The 16,064-nt window shown below is 43.4% G+C and overlaps 1 protein-coding gene across 2 annotated transcripts in view; it reads right to left on the reverse strand.

The window, feature by feature from the left end:
- Positions 1-15,551, reverse strand: part of gsdmeb (gasdermin Eb) — an 18,509-nt gene extending 2,958 nt beyond the window's left edge. Inside the window, exons 1-9 of one of the 2 annotated variants that reach the window (XM_062063006.1) lie at positions 15,426-15,551; positions 14,970-15,203; positions 12,696-12,888; positions 6,471-6,642; positions 6,225-6,345; positions 6,031-6,153; positions 2,144-2,271; positions 1,911-2,058; positions 26-99 (exon numbers count right to left, since the gene is read on the reverse strand). In XM_062063006.1, coding sequence (XP_061918990.1) covers positions 26-99; positions 1,911-2,058; positions 2,144-2,271; positions 6,031-6,153; positions 6,225-6,345; positions 6,471-6,642; positions 12,696-12,888; positions 14,970-15,171 — 1,161 coding nt within the window. In that variant the 5' untranslated portion in view covers positions 15,172-15,203; positions 15,426-15,551. Of the gene's footprint in view, positions 1-25; positions 100-1,910; positions 2,059-2,143; positions 2,272-6,030; positions 6,154-6,224; positions 6,346-6,470; positions 6,643-12,695; positions 12,889-14,969; positions 15,208-15,425 lie in introns of both variants that reach the window. The other variant, XM_062063005.1, reaches the window with a different exon arrangement.
- Positions 15,552-16,064: the final 513 nt, after the last annotated feature.

A 16,064-nucleotide genomic window follows, 5' to 3' on the forward strand; every position in this document is an offset into this window, starting at 1 on the left:
GTGGTGCTGATGCTTGCTGACAAACCAAAAGTTCCAGGATTTTCAACACATGAGAAGTGCAACAGACTCTCAGTGCAGCGAGACAATCACTTGTTAGCTCTGAAAGGACAACACAAACATTTCAAACTTCAGAAGGATCCAAATTACTGGAAAGTATTTCTTACAGTGGATAGAGAAGGTGAACCATGAATGTTATTTAGAATGTATTAATTAATTTATTTATTAATATGTGTAGAATGACATTGGAAAAAATATATGTTTTTGTGAAGAAAGAAAAGTGGACACATTAAAACTAAAATGAGACTACAATAAATAAGAATAATGTGACCTATAAGTTGTACAATTCAATTGAAAAAAAGGCAAATCTCGGGGAGCACACACTATTAAAGTTAAAGTACCAATGATTGTCACACACACTAGGTGTGGTGAAATTTGTCCTCTGCATTTGACCCATCCCCTTGTTCACCCCCTGGGAGGTGAGGGGAGCAGTGGGCAGCAGCGGTGCCGCGCCCGGGAATCATTTTGGTGATTTAACCCCCAATTCCAACCCTTGATGCTGAGTGCCAAGCAGGGAGGTAATGTGTCCCATTTTTTTATAGTCTTTGGTATTACACAGCTATAAGCTTTGAACATATTACTGTAATACTTTTTCTGTAGATTTTCACAAGATATACATCAAATCATTTTTTAAACTATATTTTAAATAATTTATGGTGGTTATAAATAAATTTTAAATATTAAAAAATATTTAACAGGGGTTCACGCTCTATATCCATCTGTATATCAGGAGTCTTCCACTTTCTCCAGGCCAATGTGAAATAAGATATTTAAATAATACAGTATAGCATGTCTAATAGAAGACTGGCAACTAGGGTTGCTAATCACTAGCTAGCCACTAGCTTGCTAATCGCCAGCTGGCAGCTAAGGCCACTAATCGCTGGCTGACAAACTACCGTGCAACTAATATGCTAATCAAAGGGTTGCAACTAGAGTGGTAATCGCAAGCTATCTTATATGGCAACATGAATATACCGCATTTTTCGGAGTATAAGTCGCACCGGCCGAAAATGCATAATAAAGAAGGAAAAAAACAAATCGCACTGAGTAAAGTCGCATTTTTGGGGGAAATTTATTTGATAAAACCCAACACCAAGAATAGACATTTGAACGGCAATTTAAAATAAATAAAGTATAGTGAACAACAGGCTGAATAAGTGTATGTTATATGAGGCATAAATAAACAACTGAGAATGTGCCTGGTATGTTAATGTAACATATTATGGTAAGAGTCATTCAAATAACTATAACATATAGAACATGCTATACGTTTACCAAACAATCTGTCACTCCTAATCGCTAAATCCCATGAAATCTTATACGTCTAGTCTCTTACGTGAATGAGCTAAATAATATTATTTGATATTTTACGGTAATGTGTTAATAATTTCACACATAAGTCGCTCCTGAGTATAAGTCGCACCACCGGCCAAACTATGAAAAAACTGCGACTTATAGTCCGAAAAATACGGTAAATATTCATATTTAATTCAATTTCTAAGCTACACTACAATGTTGGAATATTACATTTCTATTTGTGGAAAAACTGCAGAGGAAATATGAAGAAGTATATTTGTGACAAGTGTAATCAACAAAAAATATCACAACCTCTCCCCCACAGCAATTCATCTGTGGACTCCAGTATAAATTATTTGGGCGGGGGAATAGGTGCTCTATTTTTAGTATTATTGAATTGTTCATTGTTACTTTTTCAGTTGATATGTACAACTTATAGGTCAGGTATTTTTAAAGATTATTTATCGTGGTGTCATTCTTTTTATTCAAAAAACATTCTGTACTTGATCCTTTTGTGCTAATAAAGTTGTGTTTAAATCAAATCAAAGAATCCTCACCGTCCAAAGCACTGATAACAAGGTGAAATGCTGTGAGCTCTGTCTCAGCTGACTCTCCCAGGACGTCCAGTACAGCCTGAATGTTGTCTTTGTGTGCCGCTGGTACATCCGCCATGTTGGCGCTCTTACCCAGGAGCATCTGGTCCAGCTGAGAAAGGACAGAGAAAGGAGCGGCCGTGATTGAGTGATGGGGCAGGACGTGCACACAACATGACAGAGAGGCGACGTCTCACCGCGCTCTGAAGACCACTGAGAGCTGTTCTGTCCCCCAGGACGGCTGTGATGTGCTGCAGCAGAGATGACTTGGTGGCAGCAGGAAGAGATGAGAGCAGCTGGAAATTACCACACAGCTGGTCCACTTCTGCAGTGAGAAGAAAACCATCATATTTTTAAATTCATGAAAATGAAATGCGTGGCTGGTTTAAGGAGGCTGGGTTAGGATTGTTCTCAGTGGGAGAGGACTGGGCCGATAATAATCCATCAAACAATAAATGAGAATGAACCCTTTCATTTTGCCGGCATAAATACATTGCCATGTTCCTGTGTTTGTTTTATTCCTCAGTCGTTTTCAAACAGGGTGCCAAGAGTTCCTCGCAGCACCTGAGTGCAATAGTAGAAGGAAATGAATCAGCTAACAAGCTGGCGCTATCAATCCGTGAGTTTATCAGAATGCAGTTATCAATGAGATTTTTTGATCATTTAAATTTAAAACAGTAATACTATCCGTCGAGAGTTTTACCATGGTTATCATTAGAGATGTCCGATAATATCGGTCTGCCGATATTATCGGCCGATAAATGCTTTAAAATGTAATACCGGAAATTATCGGTATGGTTTTTTAAATTATTGGTATCGTTTTTTTTATTTTTATTAAATCAACATAAAAAACACAAGATACACTTACAATTAGTGCACCAACCCAAAAAAACACCCTCCCCCATTTACACTCATTCACACAAAAGGGTTGTTTCTTTCTGTTATTAATATTCTGGTTCCTACATTATATATCAATATATATCAATACAGTCTGCAAGGGATACAGTCCGTAAGCACACATGATTGTGCGTGCTGCTGGTCCACTAATAGTACTAACCTTTAACAGTTAATTTTACTCATTTTCATTCATTACTAGTTTCTATGTAACTGTTTTTATATTGTTTTACTTTCTTTTTTATTCAAGAAAATGTTTTTAATTTATTTATCTTATTTTATTATATTATATTTTTTAAAAAGGACCTTATCTTCACCATACCTGGTTGTCCAAATTAGGCATAATAATGTGTTAATTCCACGACTGTATATATCGGTATCGGTTGATATCGGTATCTGTAATTAAGAGTTGGACAATATCGGAAATCGGCAAAAAGCCATTATCGGACATCCCTAGTTATCATTAATACCCTTTATCGTTACATCCTTGTATGGATTGATGGCACCTTGCTAACCTTGTGGAAATGCCATCCATGATTGTGTGAGTTTAAAAAGAGGTCACTATGATTATGTATTACATTTTAAAAGCCACCCTTTGGCAGGTCAAATGAAACGACTCAGCGGGCAAAGTTTGGACCCCGTGCCTCACTTTGGATAGAATGACACAATATAAAGATCAGAGTTTCCCTTACATGTAAACGATGGTGGCGCAAGTGATATATTATATGAATGGATATACCGTATATAGTCTATACTATAAGTTTGAAAAACACCTCAAATATCATAAACACGTTCCTCATTGCTTTATTTTTGGGGGAAAAAAGTGCATCTAAATCACCTGTCAGAAGCGTGTCAGCAGCAGGTCGCTCACCTAAACGAGTTGACACCCGGCAAAAGTAAGGAGAGAAAGTTGACTTGTTGTGTTGAGTTGTAAACTACCCTAAATCTTTTGACATTACTACCGACAATAATATCTCATTTCACACCGTGTGCGTCTTGGAACCTCCGATTGGACATCGCTGTGTGGAGTGTGCCACTTGCCCCCGTGTGTGAGTGGGTTTTCTCCGGGCACTCCAGTTTCCTCCCACATTCCAAAAATATGTATGTTACCTTCATTGCAAATTGTCCATTGATATAAATGTTAGTGTGAAGGATTGTTTATATACAGCATAAGTGTCAGTGATTGGCCATGCTAATTTAACTTAGCTTGTCTATGAGCTAGTCAATAGTACATTAGCATTAGGCTAGCAGCATTAGAGCTCAACCTTCATCCTGCATAATTGTATGTTTTTTTTTTTTTAGTTTATTCCAGATTATATTATTAATCTAACGTGATTCCTACATGTCCCCGCCAACGCCAGCACTTCATTAAAGGACTCCAAAGACATCACAGGACTTCAACAAAGGCCCTCTCCATCCGAGAGGAGGATGTACGCCGGCAGTTCTTGAAGCTGAACATGCGGAAGGCCCCCGGGCCGGATGGTGTCTACCCCTCCACCTTGAGACACTGCGCGGATCAGCTGGCTCCTGTCTTCACTGACATTTTTAACACCTCTCTGGAGCTATGCCGCGTACCGTCCTGCTTCAAGACCTCCACCGTCGTCTCTGTCCCCAAGAAAGCACGGATCACAGGACTTAATGACTACAGGCCGGTGGCGCTGACGTCTGTGGTCATGAATTCATTTGAGCGCTTGGTCCTGCCCCACCTCAAGGACATCACCGCCCCCCCTCCTGGACCCACTGCAGTTCGCCTAGAGAGCCAACAGGTCTGTGGATGATGCAGGGAACCTGGCCCTCCACTTCATCCTGGAGCATCTGGACTCCCCAGGAACCTATGCCAGGATCCTATTTGTGGACTTCAGCTCTGCCTTCAACACCATCCTCCCTGGACTGCTACGAGACAAGCTCTACCAGCTCTGCAGTTGGATCAATGACTTCCTGACGGACTGAAGACAACACGTGCGGCTGTGGAAGATTGTCTCAGAGAGTCGGACCACGAAAACTGGTACTCTTCAGGGCTGTGTACTTTCTCCCTGGCACTTCTCCCTATATACAAACTGCTGCACCTCCAGTCACCAGTCCGCAAAGCTGCTCAAGTTTGCGGATGACACTAGCCTCATCGGGCTCATCTCGGATGGCGAAGAGTCCGCCTACAGGAGAGAGGTGGACCGGCTGGCGTCCAGCGCATCGTACGTGCTGCTGAGAAGGTTATTGGGTGCAAACTCCCACCCCTCCAGGACCTGTTCTCCTCCAGGACCAGGAGGCGTGTGGGTCGGATCACAGTTGACTCTTATCACCCTGGACACAAACTATTCTCCCCTCCCCCCTCAGGCAGGAGACTACGGTCCATCCAGACCCACACCTCCCGCCACCTGAACATTTTTTTCCCCTCGGCCATCAGGCACATGAACAATAACAAGATCTGATAGCTCAGTTACACCTTCTATTCTGTGTTATATGTTGCACGATTGCAACAAGAAAAATTCCTAGTTTGTGAACCCGTTCTCACACTATGGCAATAAAAAACTATTCTGAATCTGATTCTGATGTGCACTTCATATGTATATATAATGTACTTTATTTAGTGTGGTTAGTTTTAAAGTGACTTCATTGTAAAGAATATCAACAAAGTTATTTTTTTCCATCTCTAATTCAAATGACTTTACATAATTGGCCAGCTGAATCACAACATTTACGGAGAGCAAAATAAAGTGTAGCCTGTCTTACCTTTTACAATAAGCAGCAACAATTGAAACTGCATTGAACAAAGAGAGCACAGTCTACCAAGTCAAATTCCTTGTGTAAAACCTGATTGTGCTGATGAGTTAAGAAAAAAAAAATAATATTAAGATCATTAATGGTATTATTAATAACTAATAACACTAATAAGGTTACTAAATATACATAAAACATTTGTTTAGCCTTTTTAGAGAAAATATATGCAACATTGTAAATAAAAATTATTACGTCATATATATGATGTCATATTGACCACGCCCCACGTATATAGTGGCAATCTAGAGGAAACCCTGAAGATGCTCTTTAAATTTGGTTACCAACTGTAAAGTCCTATCGGTCCTATAAAGATTTCAGTGATTTTAACCACAGAGTAAGTGAAGCTTACACAAGAACTGCAAACATTAAAGTATTGTTAAATGTATTTTAAAAGAAATACAAAATGAAGGCTGACCCTGCCTGAGACGGTTGACTTCAGAGTTGTTTGGCACAGAAGCGGCGGTGACACTCAGCGGTACTTTTTCAGAAGGACTGTCCACCTCGAAGCCCCCCTTGATGTTTGACATCAGACAGAGATCTGTTTAAAAGGACAAAAACACGTCGCTAAGAGTCAGCAATACTGCAAGAGGTCATTTCTTTGACAGTTACCATAGCGACCGTCATGCTTGACCTCGAGCTCAATGAGGGCATAGGCCAGGGTGGTGTTAGTGGGAATCTCCATGGAAATGTTACTGTCTTTGCTCAGGCTGCCATTGTCTTTCAGTATAACCTGCACATGAGAAATACAAAGTTATGTGTGGATATTTTATTTTGAAATGCACAATTTGTTCTCAAGTCCTCCCACAGTAGTTTAAAGGAATAAGTAGTAAATATGTGGGGGTGTTCCAGCTGCACCTTTGGACTCTTGGGTCCACAGAGGCTGAATGTCCCCGCACACTGTCCTGTCTGCTGCACCTCCTCTATGACATAACAAGGCTGGCTGGTCACAATGCGCTCCTTCACGATGCCAAACACCTGACGCTTCTTCCTGGTCTGCTGGATCAGACAATGGGACATGTCCAGGATCCTGGTGGGACATTTGTTTGTAAAATAACAACAATAAGAACAAAAAAATCACAATCATAATGAACCATAATTGAAACTAAAGCATTAAACCCATAAATCCATAAGTGAGTCAATAAACATATTTTTATTCAATCTGTCCCACTCTAATTATCAAACAGTACATCTGTGCTTTTGAGTGAACACAAGCTAAAAACAGCTTTCGAATGGTGCAGCATATTTTATAACTTTTTTTCAAATATCCTGTCTTTATCAGAAAGATTTTGGATGCCGTGCCTCATTTTTTTAAATGAACATCTTGCCTCAAATAAATACAAATGCATTTGTACCATTTTTTATTTTATTTATTGATATTTATTCTGACTGATTTACCTGCAAAAAAATACATTATATTGTTCAATACTGCTTGAAAGACATAACATATTGGGATGATAAACGGTGTTGATAACCGTGGTTAAACTTCGACGGTAAGTATTATTTTAAATTAGAATTATCGAAAAAAATGTGATAGATAACTGCACTTTGATAACTCACACACTGACAGCTGCCAGCTCGCTAGCTTAAATGCTAACATGAAAACAACAGACATTAACGTCTTTCCCCATTAAGCAACGACATACCCTATTTTAAACTTATATAAATAAATTACCGTCCGAGCAACTCAGATATTTAATTGTTCAGTTAACCTGCAAGCTGTGCTCTCTTAGAACAGAGTGATCGTCCTATATTCAGAGGAATCCTTGACAAAGGTGTTTTTACGATGCGTTCAAGGACCACTGAACAGAATATAATGCCACAATGCCCGCCAGAAATAAAAAAGAATAGTAATATATTTTATTTGTTACGCACTTTTCATGTAAATAAATCTTACAGTACAAACCGATATTTAAATCAATAAAATCTTAGCCATTTAAAGAGATAAAATACTAAGACTAAAACACTATCAGTGAATCATAAGAAACACAAAACATGCAAAATAGTGACATTTCTAACAGTGTCTACATTTATTTGAGTTATTTAACAAAATAATTGGTCAAAAGATTTCAGTGCGTGTACAAGTGCTTTTTGAGCACATTCAACAAAATTGCAATAATAATAACCGTGATAATTTTGGTCACGTTAACCGTGATATGAAATGTTCATATCGTTACATCCCGAGTAACATAATATTTATTATGAAGTCATCTGGGATAGGCTCGAGCTTGTTGAATGTATATTTAATAAAAAATATTGTAAAAGTTAGTTTCTAAGGCATTCTCTCTAATAAAGAACAACATAATGAATACTCTCTGTACTATATATAACTGTCTGCAGTTGAATAAATAAATGCCTCCGAGGAGAGCAATCCGTAATTAACTTGTAATGGGGATTCATCGATTCCGCCTATCCATCTCTCTATAAAATGTTTTTAAACTAACAGTGCTTTATAAACATGCTGTAAGTATCTATGTAATGTGGTAACAGGAACATGCACGATAACATGTAATATATACAGGATATTGGTCATTTTAAGCATTGATGTAACCTCTTTGTTGGGCACATTGATTTCACATAGGGCATAGCAACAAACGCGACTTCCGTCAACAACAAGACAGCACTTTCTGTGTTTGCTACCACTAATGACAGACTTGATGCGCGCCTTGAAGCACAATTGCTTAACGTTTCAAATAAGAAAACGAAAAAGTAACTTACAATGTCTGCGCTCAGTGGGATGCCGACTGATGGGATGGTTGTGTTTTTCAGCAACACAGTGCCCATAGAGCTGCTAAATTCAGTATAATCCTCATTCCTCGGATATAAAAATGCTTCAGAAAAAATTTCAAAGTAGACTGATTTCTCGGGCTTGGTGTTGCAACTTTTTACTATACAGGTAAGAGGCATAATTTATAACCTAGCATTAAATTTTCCTAACTCAAAGGCGATACAGCAGCAGCGTAGCAGCTCAAGCTAGCTAGTAGATAATAGGAGGAGCAGTGTGAGCAGGGTCTGTTACAATATAATTGTTAGGTTAATACTCCAGCATATTAATACATGTTGCATGGGGGAACGTTTAGAAGGAGACACACTGTACAGAAAGTAAGCGGGCTAGTGTGAGTGAGCCAGCTTGGATTGTAACTGCAACTGAAGTTGATAATAAAGCTGAAGTGAGCAACTATACTGCTCTAACGTCCACTCTTTATGGTTGGGAACATAACGGACTATGTGGTATGTGGGCTTGTATTAAGCCTCAGGGAGTTGAACGCCCCTGCCTTACATAGTTCCGGGTCACCCTTGGGCAAGGTGTAGTACCCGAATGCCCCCCCCATCAGGGTTACGATACCCCCCATGAACTATACTATAAGAGGATGCGTTACCCGGCCCGGAGGAAGCCCGGGGCCCTCCTCCGGAGCTAGGCCCGGAGGTAGGGCTCGTCAGCGAGCGCCTGGTGGCCGGGCTTGCCACGGAGCCCGGCCGGGCACAGCCCGAAGAAGCTACGTGGACACACCATCTTCTCTGCCACGTGGGCCCACCACCCGCGGTCGGAACCAGTGGGGTCGGGTGCGCTGCCAAGTGGATGGCAGTGAAAGTGGAGGCTCCAGACGGACCAATTCGGGGCAGCAGAGGCTGACTTTCGGGACGTGGAACGTCTCTACGCTGGTGGGGAAGGAGCCTGAGCTGGTGCGAGAGGTGGAGCGCTACCGGTTGGATCTGGTGGGGCTTACCTCTACGCATAGCAAGGGCTCTGAAACCACACTCCTGGACAAGGGATGGACCTTGTTCACTTCTGGAGTTGCTCAGGGCGTGAGGGCACAGGCGGGTGTGGGGATACTCACGAGTCCCCGGCTGAGTGCCTGTACGTTGGAGTTCACCCCAGTGGACAAGAGGGTCGCCTCCCTTCGCCTTAGGGTTGGAGGGGGGAAAACTCTGACTGTTGTTTGTGCATACGCACCAAACAGGAGTTCAGAGTATTCAGCCTTCTTGGATACCTTGCATGGGGTCCTGTATGGGGCACCGGCAGGGGATTCCATAGTCTTGCTGGGGGACTTCAACGCGCACGTGGGCAATGACAGTGATACTTGGACTGGCGTGATTGGGAGGAACGGTCTCCCTGATCTGAACCTGAGTGGTGGATTGTTATTGGACTTCTGTGCTAGTCACGGACTTGCGATAACAAACACCATGTTCAAGCATAAGGATGCTCATAGGTGTACCTGGTACCAGAGCACCCTAGGCCAAAGATCAATGATCGATTTTGTAATCGTATCAGCTGATCTGAGGCCGTATGTTTTGGACACTCGGGTGAAGAGAGGGGCTGAACTGTCAACTGATCACCATCTGGTGGTGAGTTGGGTTAGATGGCGGGGGAAACCTCTGGACAGACCTGGCAAACCCAAGCGTGTAGTGCGGGTGAACTGGGAACGTTTGGAGGAGTCCTCTGTCCGGAAGGACTTCAACTCCCACCTCCGGCGGGACTTCTCTGCCATCCCTGTGGAGGTTGGGGACATTGAACAGGAATGGGCAGTGTTCAAAGCCTCTATTGCTAAAGCTGCAGCTGCGAGCTGTGGCCAGAAGGTCTTAGGTGCCTCAAGGGGCGGTAACCCTCGAACACCCTGGTGGACAGTGGTGGTCAGGGAAGCCGTCCGACTGAAGAAGGAGTCCTACCGGGGTATGTTATCCCGGGGGACTCCGGAGGCAGTTGCAAGGTACCGACGGGCCCGAAGGGCAGCGGCCGTGGCTGTGGACGAGGCTAAGCAGAGGGTGTGGGAGCAGTTCGGGGAATCCATGGAGAAGGACTATCGGGCGGCACCAAAGCTGTTCTGGAAGACCATACGGCACCTCAGGAGGGGGAAGCAGGGAACCATCCAAGCTGTGTACGGCAAGGATGGGACTTTGCTGACTTCAAGTGAGGAAGTCGTAGGGCGTTGGAAAGAGCACTTTGAGGAACTCCTGAACCCAAATACATCAGACACACCCTCCCTGATAGGAGCAGGGCCTGAGGATGATGGGGGATCGACGTCGATCTCTCGGGGTGAAGTCACTGAGGTAGTTAGACAACTCCACGGTGGCAAAGCTCCGGGGGTTGACGAGATCCGTCCAGAAATGCTGAAGGCTCTGGGTGTTGATGGGCTGTCTTGGTTGATACGCCTTTTCAACATTGCGTGGAAGTCTGGGACAGTGCCGAGGGAGTGGCAGACTGGGGTGGTGGTTCCCCTTTTCAAAAAGGGGGACCAGAGGGTGTGTGCTAATTACAGGGGTATCACACTACTCAGCCTCCCTGGGAAAGTTTACGCCAAGGTACTGGAAAGGAGGGTCCGGCCGATAGTCGAACCTCAGATTCAAGAGGAGCAATGTGGATTCCGTCCTGGTCGTGGAACAACTGACCAACTCTTTACGCTTGCGGGAATCCTGGAGAGGGCCTGGGAGTATGCCTATCCAGTCTACATGTGTTTTGTGGATTTGGAGAAGGCGTATGACCGCGTCCCTCGGGAGATCTTGTGGGAGGTGCTGAGGGAGTACGGAGTGAGGGGAACCCTGCTGAGGGCCATCCAATCTCTGTACAACCAAAGCGAGAGTTGTGTCCGGGTGCTTGGATGTAAGTCGGATCCGTTTCCAGTGGGGGTTGGTCTCCGCCAGGGCTGCGCTCTGTCACCTATCCTGTTTGTGATTTTCATGGACAGGATTTCTAGGCGGAGTCGTGGCCATGGCGGAGAGGGTATACGTCTCGGGGGGCTAAAGGTTGCGTCACTGCTGTTTGCAGATGATGTGGTCCTGATGGCACCTTCGGTTCGTGACCTTCAGCTCTCACTGGATCGGTTCGCAGCCGAGTGTTCAGCGGCTGGAATGAGGATCAGCATCTCCAAATCTGAGGCCATGGTTCTCAGCAGGAAACCGATGGTTTGTACAGTCCGGGTAGGGGACAGGACTCTGTCCCAGGTGGAGGAGTTTAAGTATCTCGGGGTCTTGTTCACGAGTGAGGGAAAGATGGAGAAGGAAATCAGCCGGAGAATCGGAGCAGCTGGGGCAGTATTGCAGTCTCTCTGCCGCACTGTTGTGACGAAACGGGAGCTGAGTCAGAAGGCAAAGCTCTCGGTCTACCGAGCTATCTACATTCCTACTCTCACCTATGGTCATGAAGTGTGGGTAATGACCGAAAGAATAAGATCGCGGATACAAGCGGCCGAAATGAGTTTCCTCAGAAGGGTGGCTGGCATCTCCCTTAGAGATAGGGTGAGAAGTGCAGTCACCCGAGAGAGACTCGGAGTAGAGCCGCTGCTCCTTCGCTTGGAAAGGAGCCAGCTTAGGTGGTTCGGGCATCTCGTGCGGATGCCTCACGAGCGTCTCCCTAGGGAGGTCCTTGTTGCACGTCCCACTGGGAGGAGGCCCCCCGGCAGGCCAAGGACCAGATGGGGGGATTACATCTCCTCTCTGGCCTGGGAACGCTTCGGGATTCCCCAGGAGGAAGTCGCAAATGTTGCTCTGGAGAGGGAAGTCTGGGGGTCTTTGCTGGAGCTGCTGTCCCCGCGACCCGATTCCGGATAAGCGGTTGAAGATGGATGGAACATAACGGACTAGAGTGAAACAGGGTTCATAGTTCGTCGGTGTTACACAACAATGTCACTATATTTTAGAGTGATCTATACACATAATAAACAACTTCCAGTGTTCTGCATTGTTAGCCGCCTCATGCTTGCAGCTTTTCACTACCTAGGACGCAGAGAAAAGAGAAAGACAAAATGGACAAAATTCCCCAAAAACTGCAGTTTTCCAAAATGTTTATAGGTTGACAGGAGGCATGTTTTACAACATATTTAAGTCTTGTGGACTGTAGCAGAGTTATGTAATGTTAGAACTGTGCTGGGCTTTTTAAGTAGTACCCGTCTACTTTTTTTTTCTTGTTGTGAGTGTTAAAAAGGTCATATTATGATTTTTTCTTCTTCTAAATTTCAAACACTTCTTTGTGGTTTACATAACATGTAACCGTGCTTCTTTGGTCAAAATTTGCATATAGATTATGTTTTACAGACGGTTTTCGAGAGGCTTCCTGACCATCACAGTTGGATTATTTAGGGAGCACACCTGTTTTTAGAGTCTTTGAGCAGCTTTTGGACATCCACTTCATTCTTCTTCAAACTGCCAAATGACGACTGCAGTTTGGAAGAGTCTTTGCCCTCCATGTTCATATTGGATTGGATGAAATGTGCATCCACCGTCCCTTGAATGTTGTCACCGTACGTCCCGTCGTATTTGATGAAGTCTGTCTCTGTTACATCTACAGACAGCGAGGAATAAAACAGTGCGCATAGTACATACACCTGTAAAAAACATAATGCCATGGCTGTCTTGAGTTTCCAATCATTTCTATAACTCTTATTTTTTTCTGATAGAGTGATTGGAGCACATACTTGTTGGTCACAAAAAACATTCATGAAGTTTGGTTCTTTTATGAATTTATTATGGGTCTCCTGAAAATTTGACCAAATCTGTTGGGTCAAAAGTATACATACAGCAATGTGAATATTTGGTTACATGTCCCTTGACAAGTTTCACTGCAATAAGGCGCTTTTGGTAGCCATCCACAAGCTTCTGGTTGAGTTTTTGACCACTCCTCTTGACAAAATTGGTGCATCCATCCATCCATCCATTTTCTACCGCTTATTCCCTTCGGGGTCGCTGGAGCCTATCTCAGCTACAATCGGGCGGAAGGCGGGGTACACCCTGGACAAGTCGCCACCTCATCGCAGGGCCAACACAGATAGCCAGACAACATTCACACTCACATTCACACACTAGGGCCAATTTAGTGTTGCCAATCAACCTATCCCCAGGTGCATGTCTTTGGAGGTGGGAGGAAGCCGGAGTACCCGGAGGGAACCCACGCAGTCACGGGGAGGACAAAATTGGTGCAGTTCAGCTAAATTTGGTCACATGGACAAAGATAAGACCTTCTGGAGGAAAGTTCTGTGGTCAGATGAAACAAAATTTAGCTGTTTGGCCACAATACCCAGCAATATGTTTGGAGGAGAAAAGGTGAGGCCTTTAATCCCAGGAACAACATCCTACCGTCAAGCATGGTGGTGGTAGTATTATGCTCTGGGCCTGTTTTGCTGCCAATGGAACTAGTGCTTTACAGAGAGTAAATGGGACAATGAAAAAGGAGGATTACCTCCAAATTCTTCAGGACAACCTAAAATCATCAGCCCGGAGGTTGGGTCTTGGGCGCAGTTGGGCGTTCCAACAGCACAATGACCCCCAAACACACGTCAAAAGTGGTAAAGGAATGGCTAAATCAGGCTAGAATTAAGGTTTTAGAATGGTCTTCCCAAAGTCCTGACTTAAACGTGTGGGCAATGCTGAAGAAACAAGTCCATGTCAGAAAACCAACAAATTTAGCTGAACAGCACCAATTTTGTCAAGAGGGGTGGTCAAAAACTCAACCAGAAGCTTGCCAGAAGCTTGTGGATGGCTACCAAAAGTGCCTTATTGCAGAGAAACTTTCCAAGGGACATGTAACTAAATATTAACATTGCTGTATGTATACTTTTGACCCAGCAGATTTGGTCACATTTTCAGTAGACCCATAATTTTAACATTTAAGTCCCATCTCAAAACTCATTTGTATACTCTAGCCTTTAAATAGCCCCCCTTTTTTAGACCAGTTGATCTGCCGTTTCTTTTCTTTTCTCCTCTGCTCCCCCCTCTCCCTCGTGGAGGGGGAGTTACACAGCTCCGGTGGCCATGGATGAAGTGCTGGCTGTCCAGAGTCGGGACCTGGGGTGGACCGCTCGCCTGTGTGGACCGCTCGCCTGTGTATCGGTTGGGAACATCTCTGCGCTGCTGACCCGTCTCCGCTCGGGATGGTCTCCTGCTGGCCCCACTATGGACTGGACTCGCACTATTATGTTAGATCCACTATGGTCTGGACTCTCACAATATTATGTCAGACCCACTCGACATCCATTGTTTTCCGTCTCCCCTAGGGAGGGGGGGTTACCCACATATGCGGTCCTCTCCAAGGTTTCTCATAGTCATTCACATCGAAGTCCCATTGGGTTAAGTTTTTCCTTGCCCTTATGTGGGCTCTGTACCGAGGATGTCGTTGTGGCTTGTGCAGCCCTTTGAGACACTTGTGATTTAGGGCTATATAAATAAACATTGATTGAATAAATTCATAAAAGAACCAACCTTCATGAATGTTTTTTGTGACAAACAAGTATGTGCTTTAATCACTCTATCACAAAAAAAAAAAAGTTGTTGAAATGATTGGAAACTCAAGACAGCCCTGACATTATGTTCTTTACAAGTGCATGTCAACTTTTGAACACGACTGTAGTACGAACTGTGCATTGTTACCTGGGGTGATGGCGTCTCCTGTGAGGATGTCATTGAGAGTGAAGTCAGTTAGGAGATGTTTGGGCTTCTGCCAGAACCACACACGTTTCTGCCTTGCGACCACAGTGAGCAAAGTGATGGAGTCATTGAGGCTTCTCATTGGGATCAACACACCTCCAGGGTCCACTTCCTCCACGAAGTTTCTGGTCGCTGTAGCAAACATCTCCCGTCTGGAAGAGGTTTGCTCGGGTCTTCCTTACTTTTGAAAATAATGCTTACGTTACTTGAAATATATTACTTCTATTGTTGCGTGTGAAGCGCAAAGATTAAAGCCACGTTTTTTAAAAAAGCAGGGATTTCCTGTCATTAGCCGTGTGCTACAACAGCTGCTACAGACGAGCAGCGCATCATTCGCGGTTAAAATTTAAATGTTTAAAATGTCGTTCGAAAACATACAGGGGCATAAAAAAATATTACCGTTTTCACAAAGTCGTCGTCGTATCGGTGAATCGGACGAAAGATTTGGACTGACTCTGGTAAGACAAAACACGACTTGCAAAGAGTCAACAATAAAGAGGTCACACTTCCTATCTCAAAGACACATTGGCCCCGCCCACCAAGGAAGAAGACAACAACAAAGATAAAAATTGTTTTAATAAATTATAATAATTGTATTTTTTCATTTATGTATTATATTAATATTAGTTGTAGTGATACCATTGCATATTTCATTTTAAATACGGAACATTTTACAATGGGTAAGTAAGGGTGTGGATGATTTTGATGTTGTGCCTCGCCCTCGTGAATAACTCAGTCCTTCTGAACCTGGAGAACAACACAAACATGTCTCTTTATGACTCACGCTTGTTTGTATTAAGGTTTTATTTACATTTTAGATTTTTTTTAATACTGTTAACTAGAGATGTCCGGTAATATCGGCCTATAAAGGCTTTAGAATGTAAGATCGGAAATTATCGGTGTCGTTTTTTTAATTATCGGTATCGTGTTTTTTTTTTTAAATTTTTTAAAAATTTTTTTATTAAATCAACATAAAAAACACAAGATACACTTACAATTAGTACACCAACCCAAAAAACCTCCTTCCCCCACTCATTC

Source organism: Entelurus aequoreus, linkage group LG11 (genome assembly GCF_033978785.1).
Source record: "Entelurus aequoreus isolate RoL-2023_Sb linkage group LG11, RoL_Eaeq_v1.1, whole genome shotgun sequence".
In the NCBI taxonomy this organism is placed as follows: domain Eukaryota; kingdom Metazoa; phylum Chordata; class Actinopteri; order Syngnathiformes; family Syngnathidae; genus Entelurus; species Entelurus aequoreus.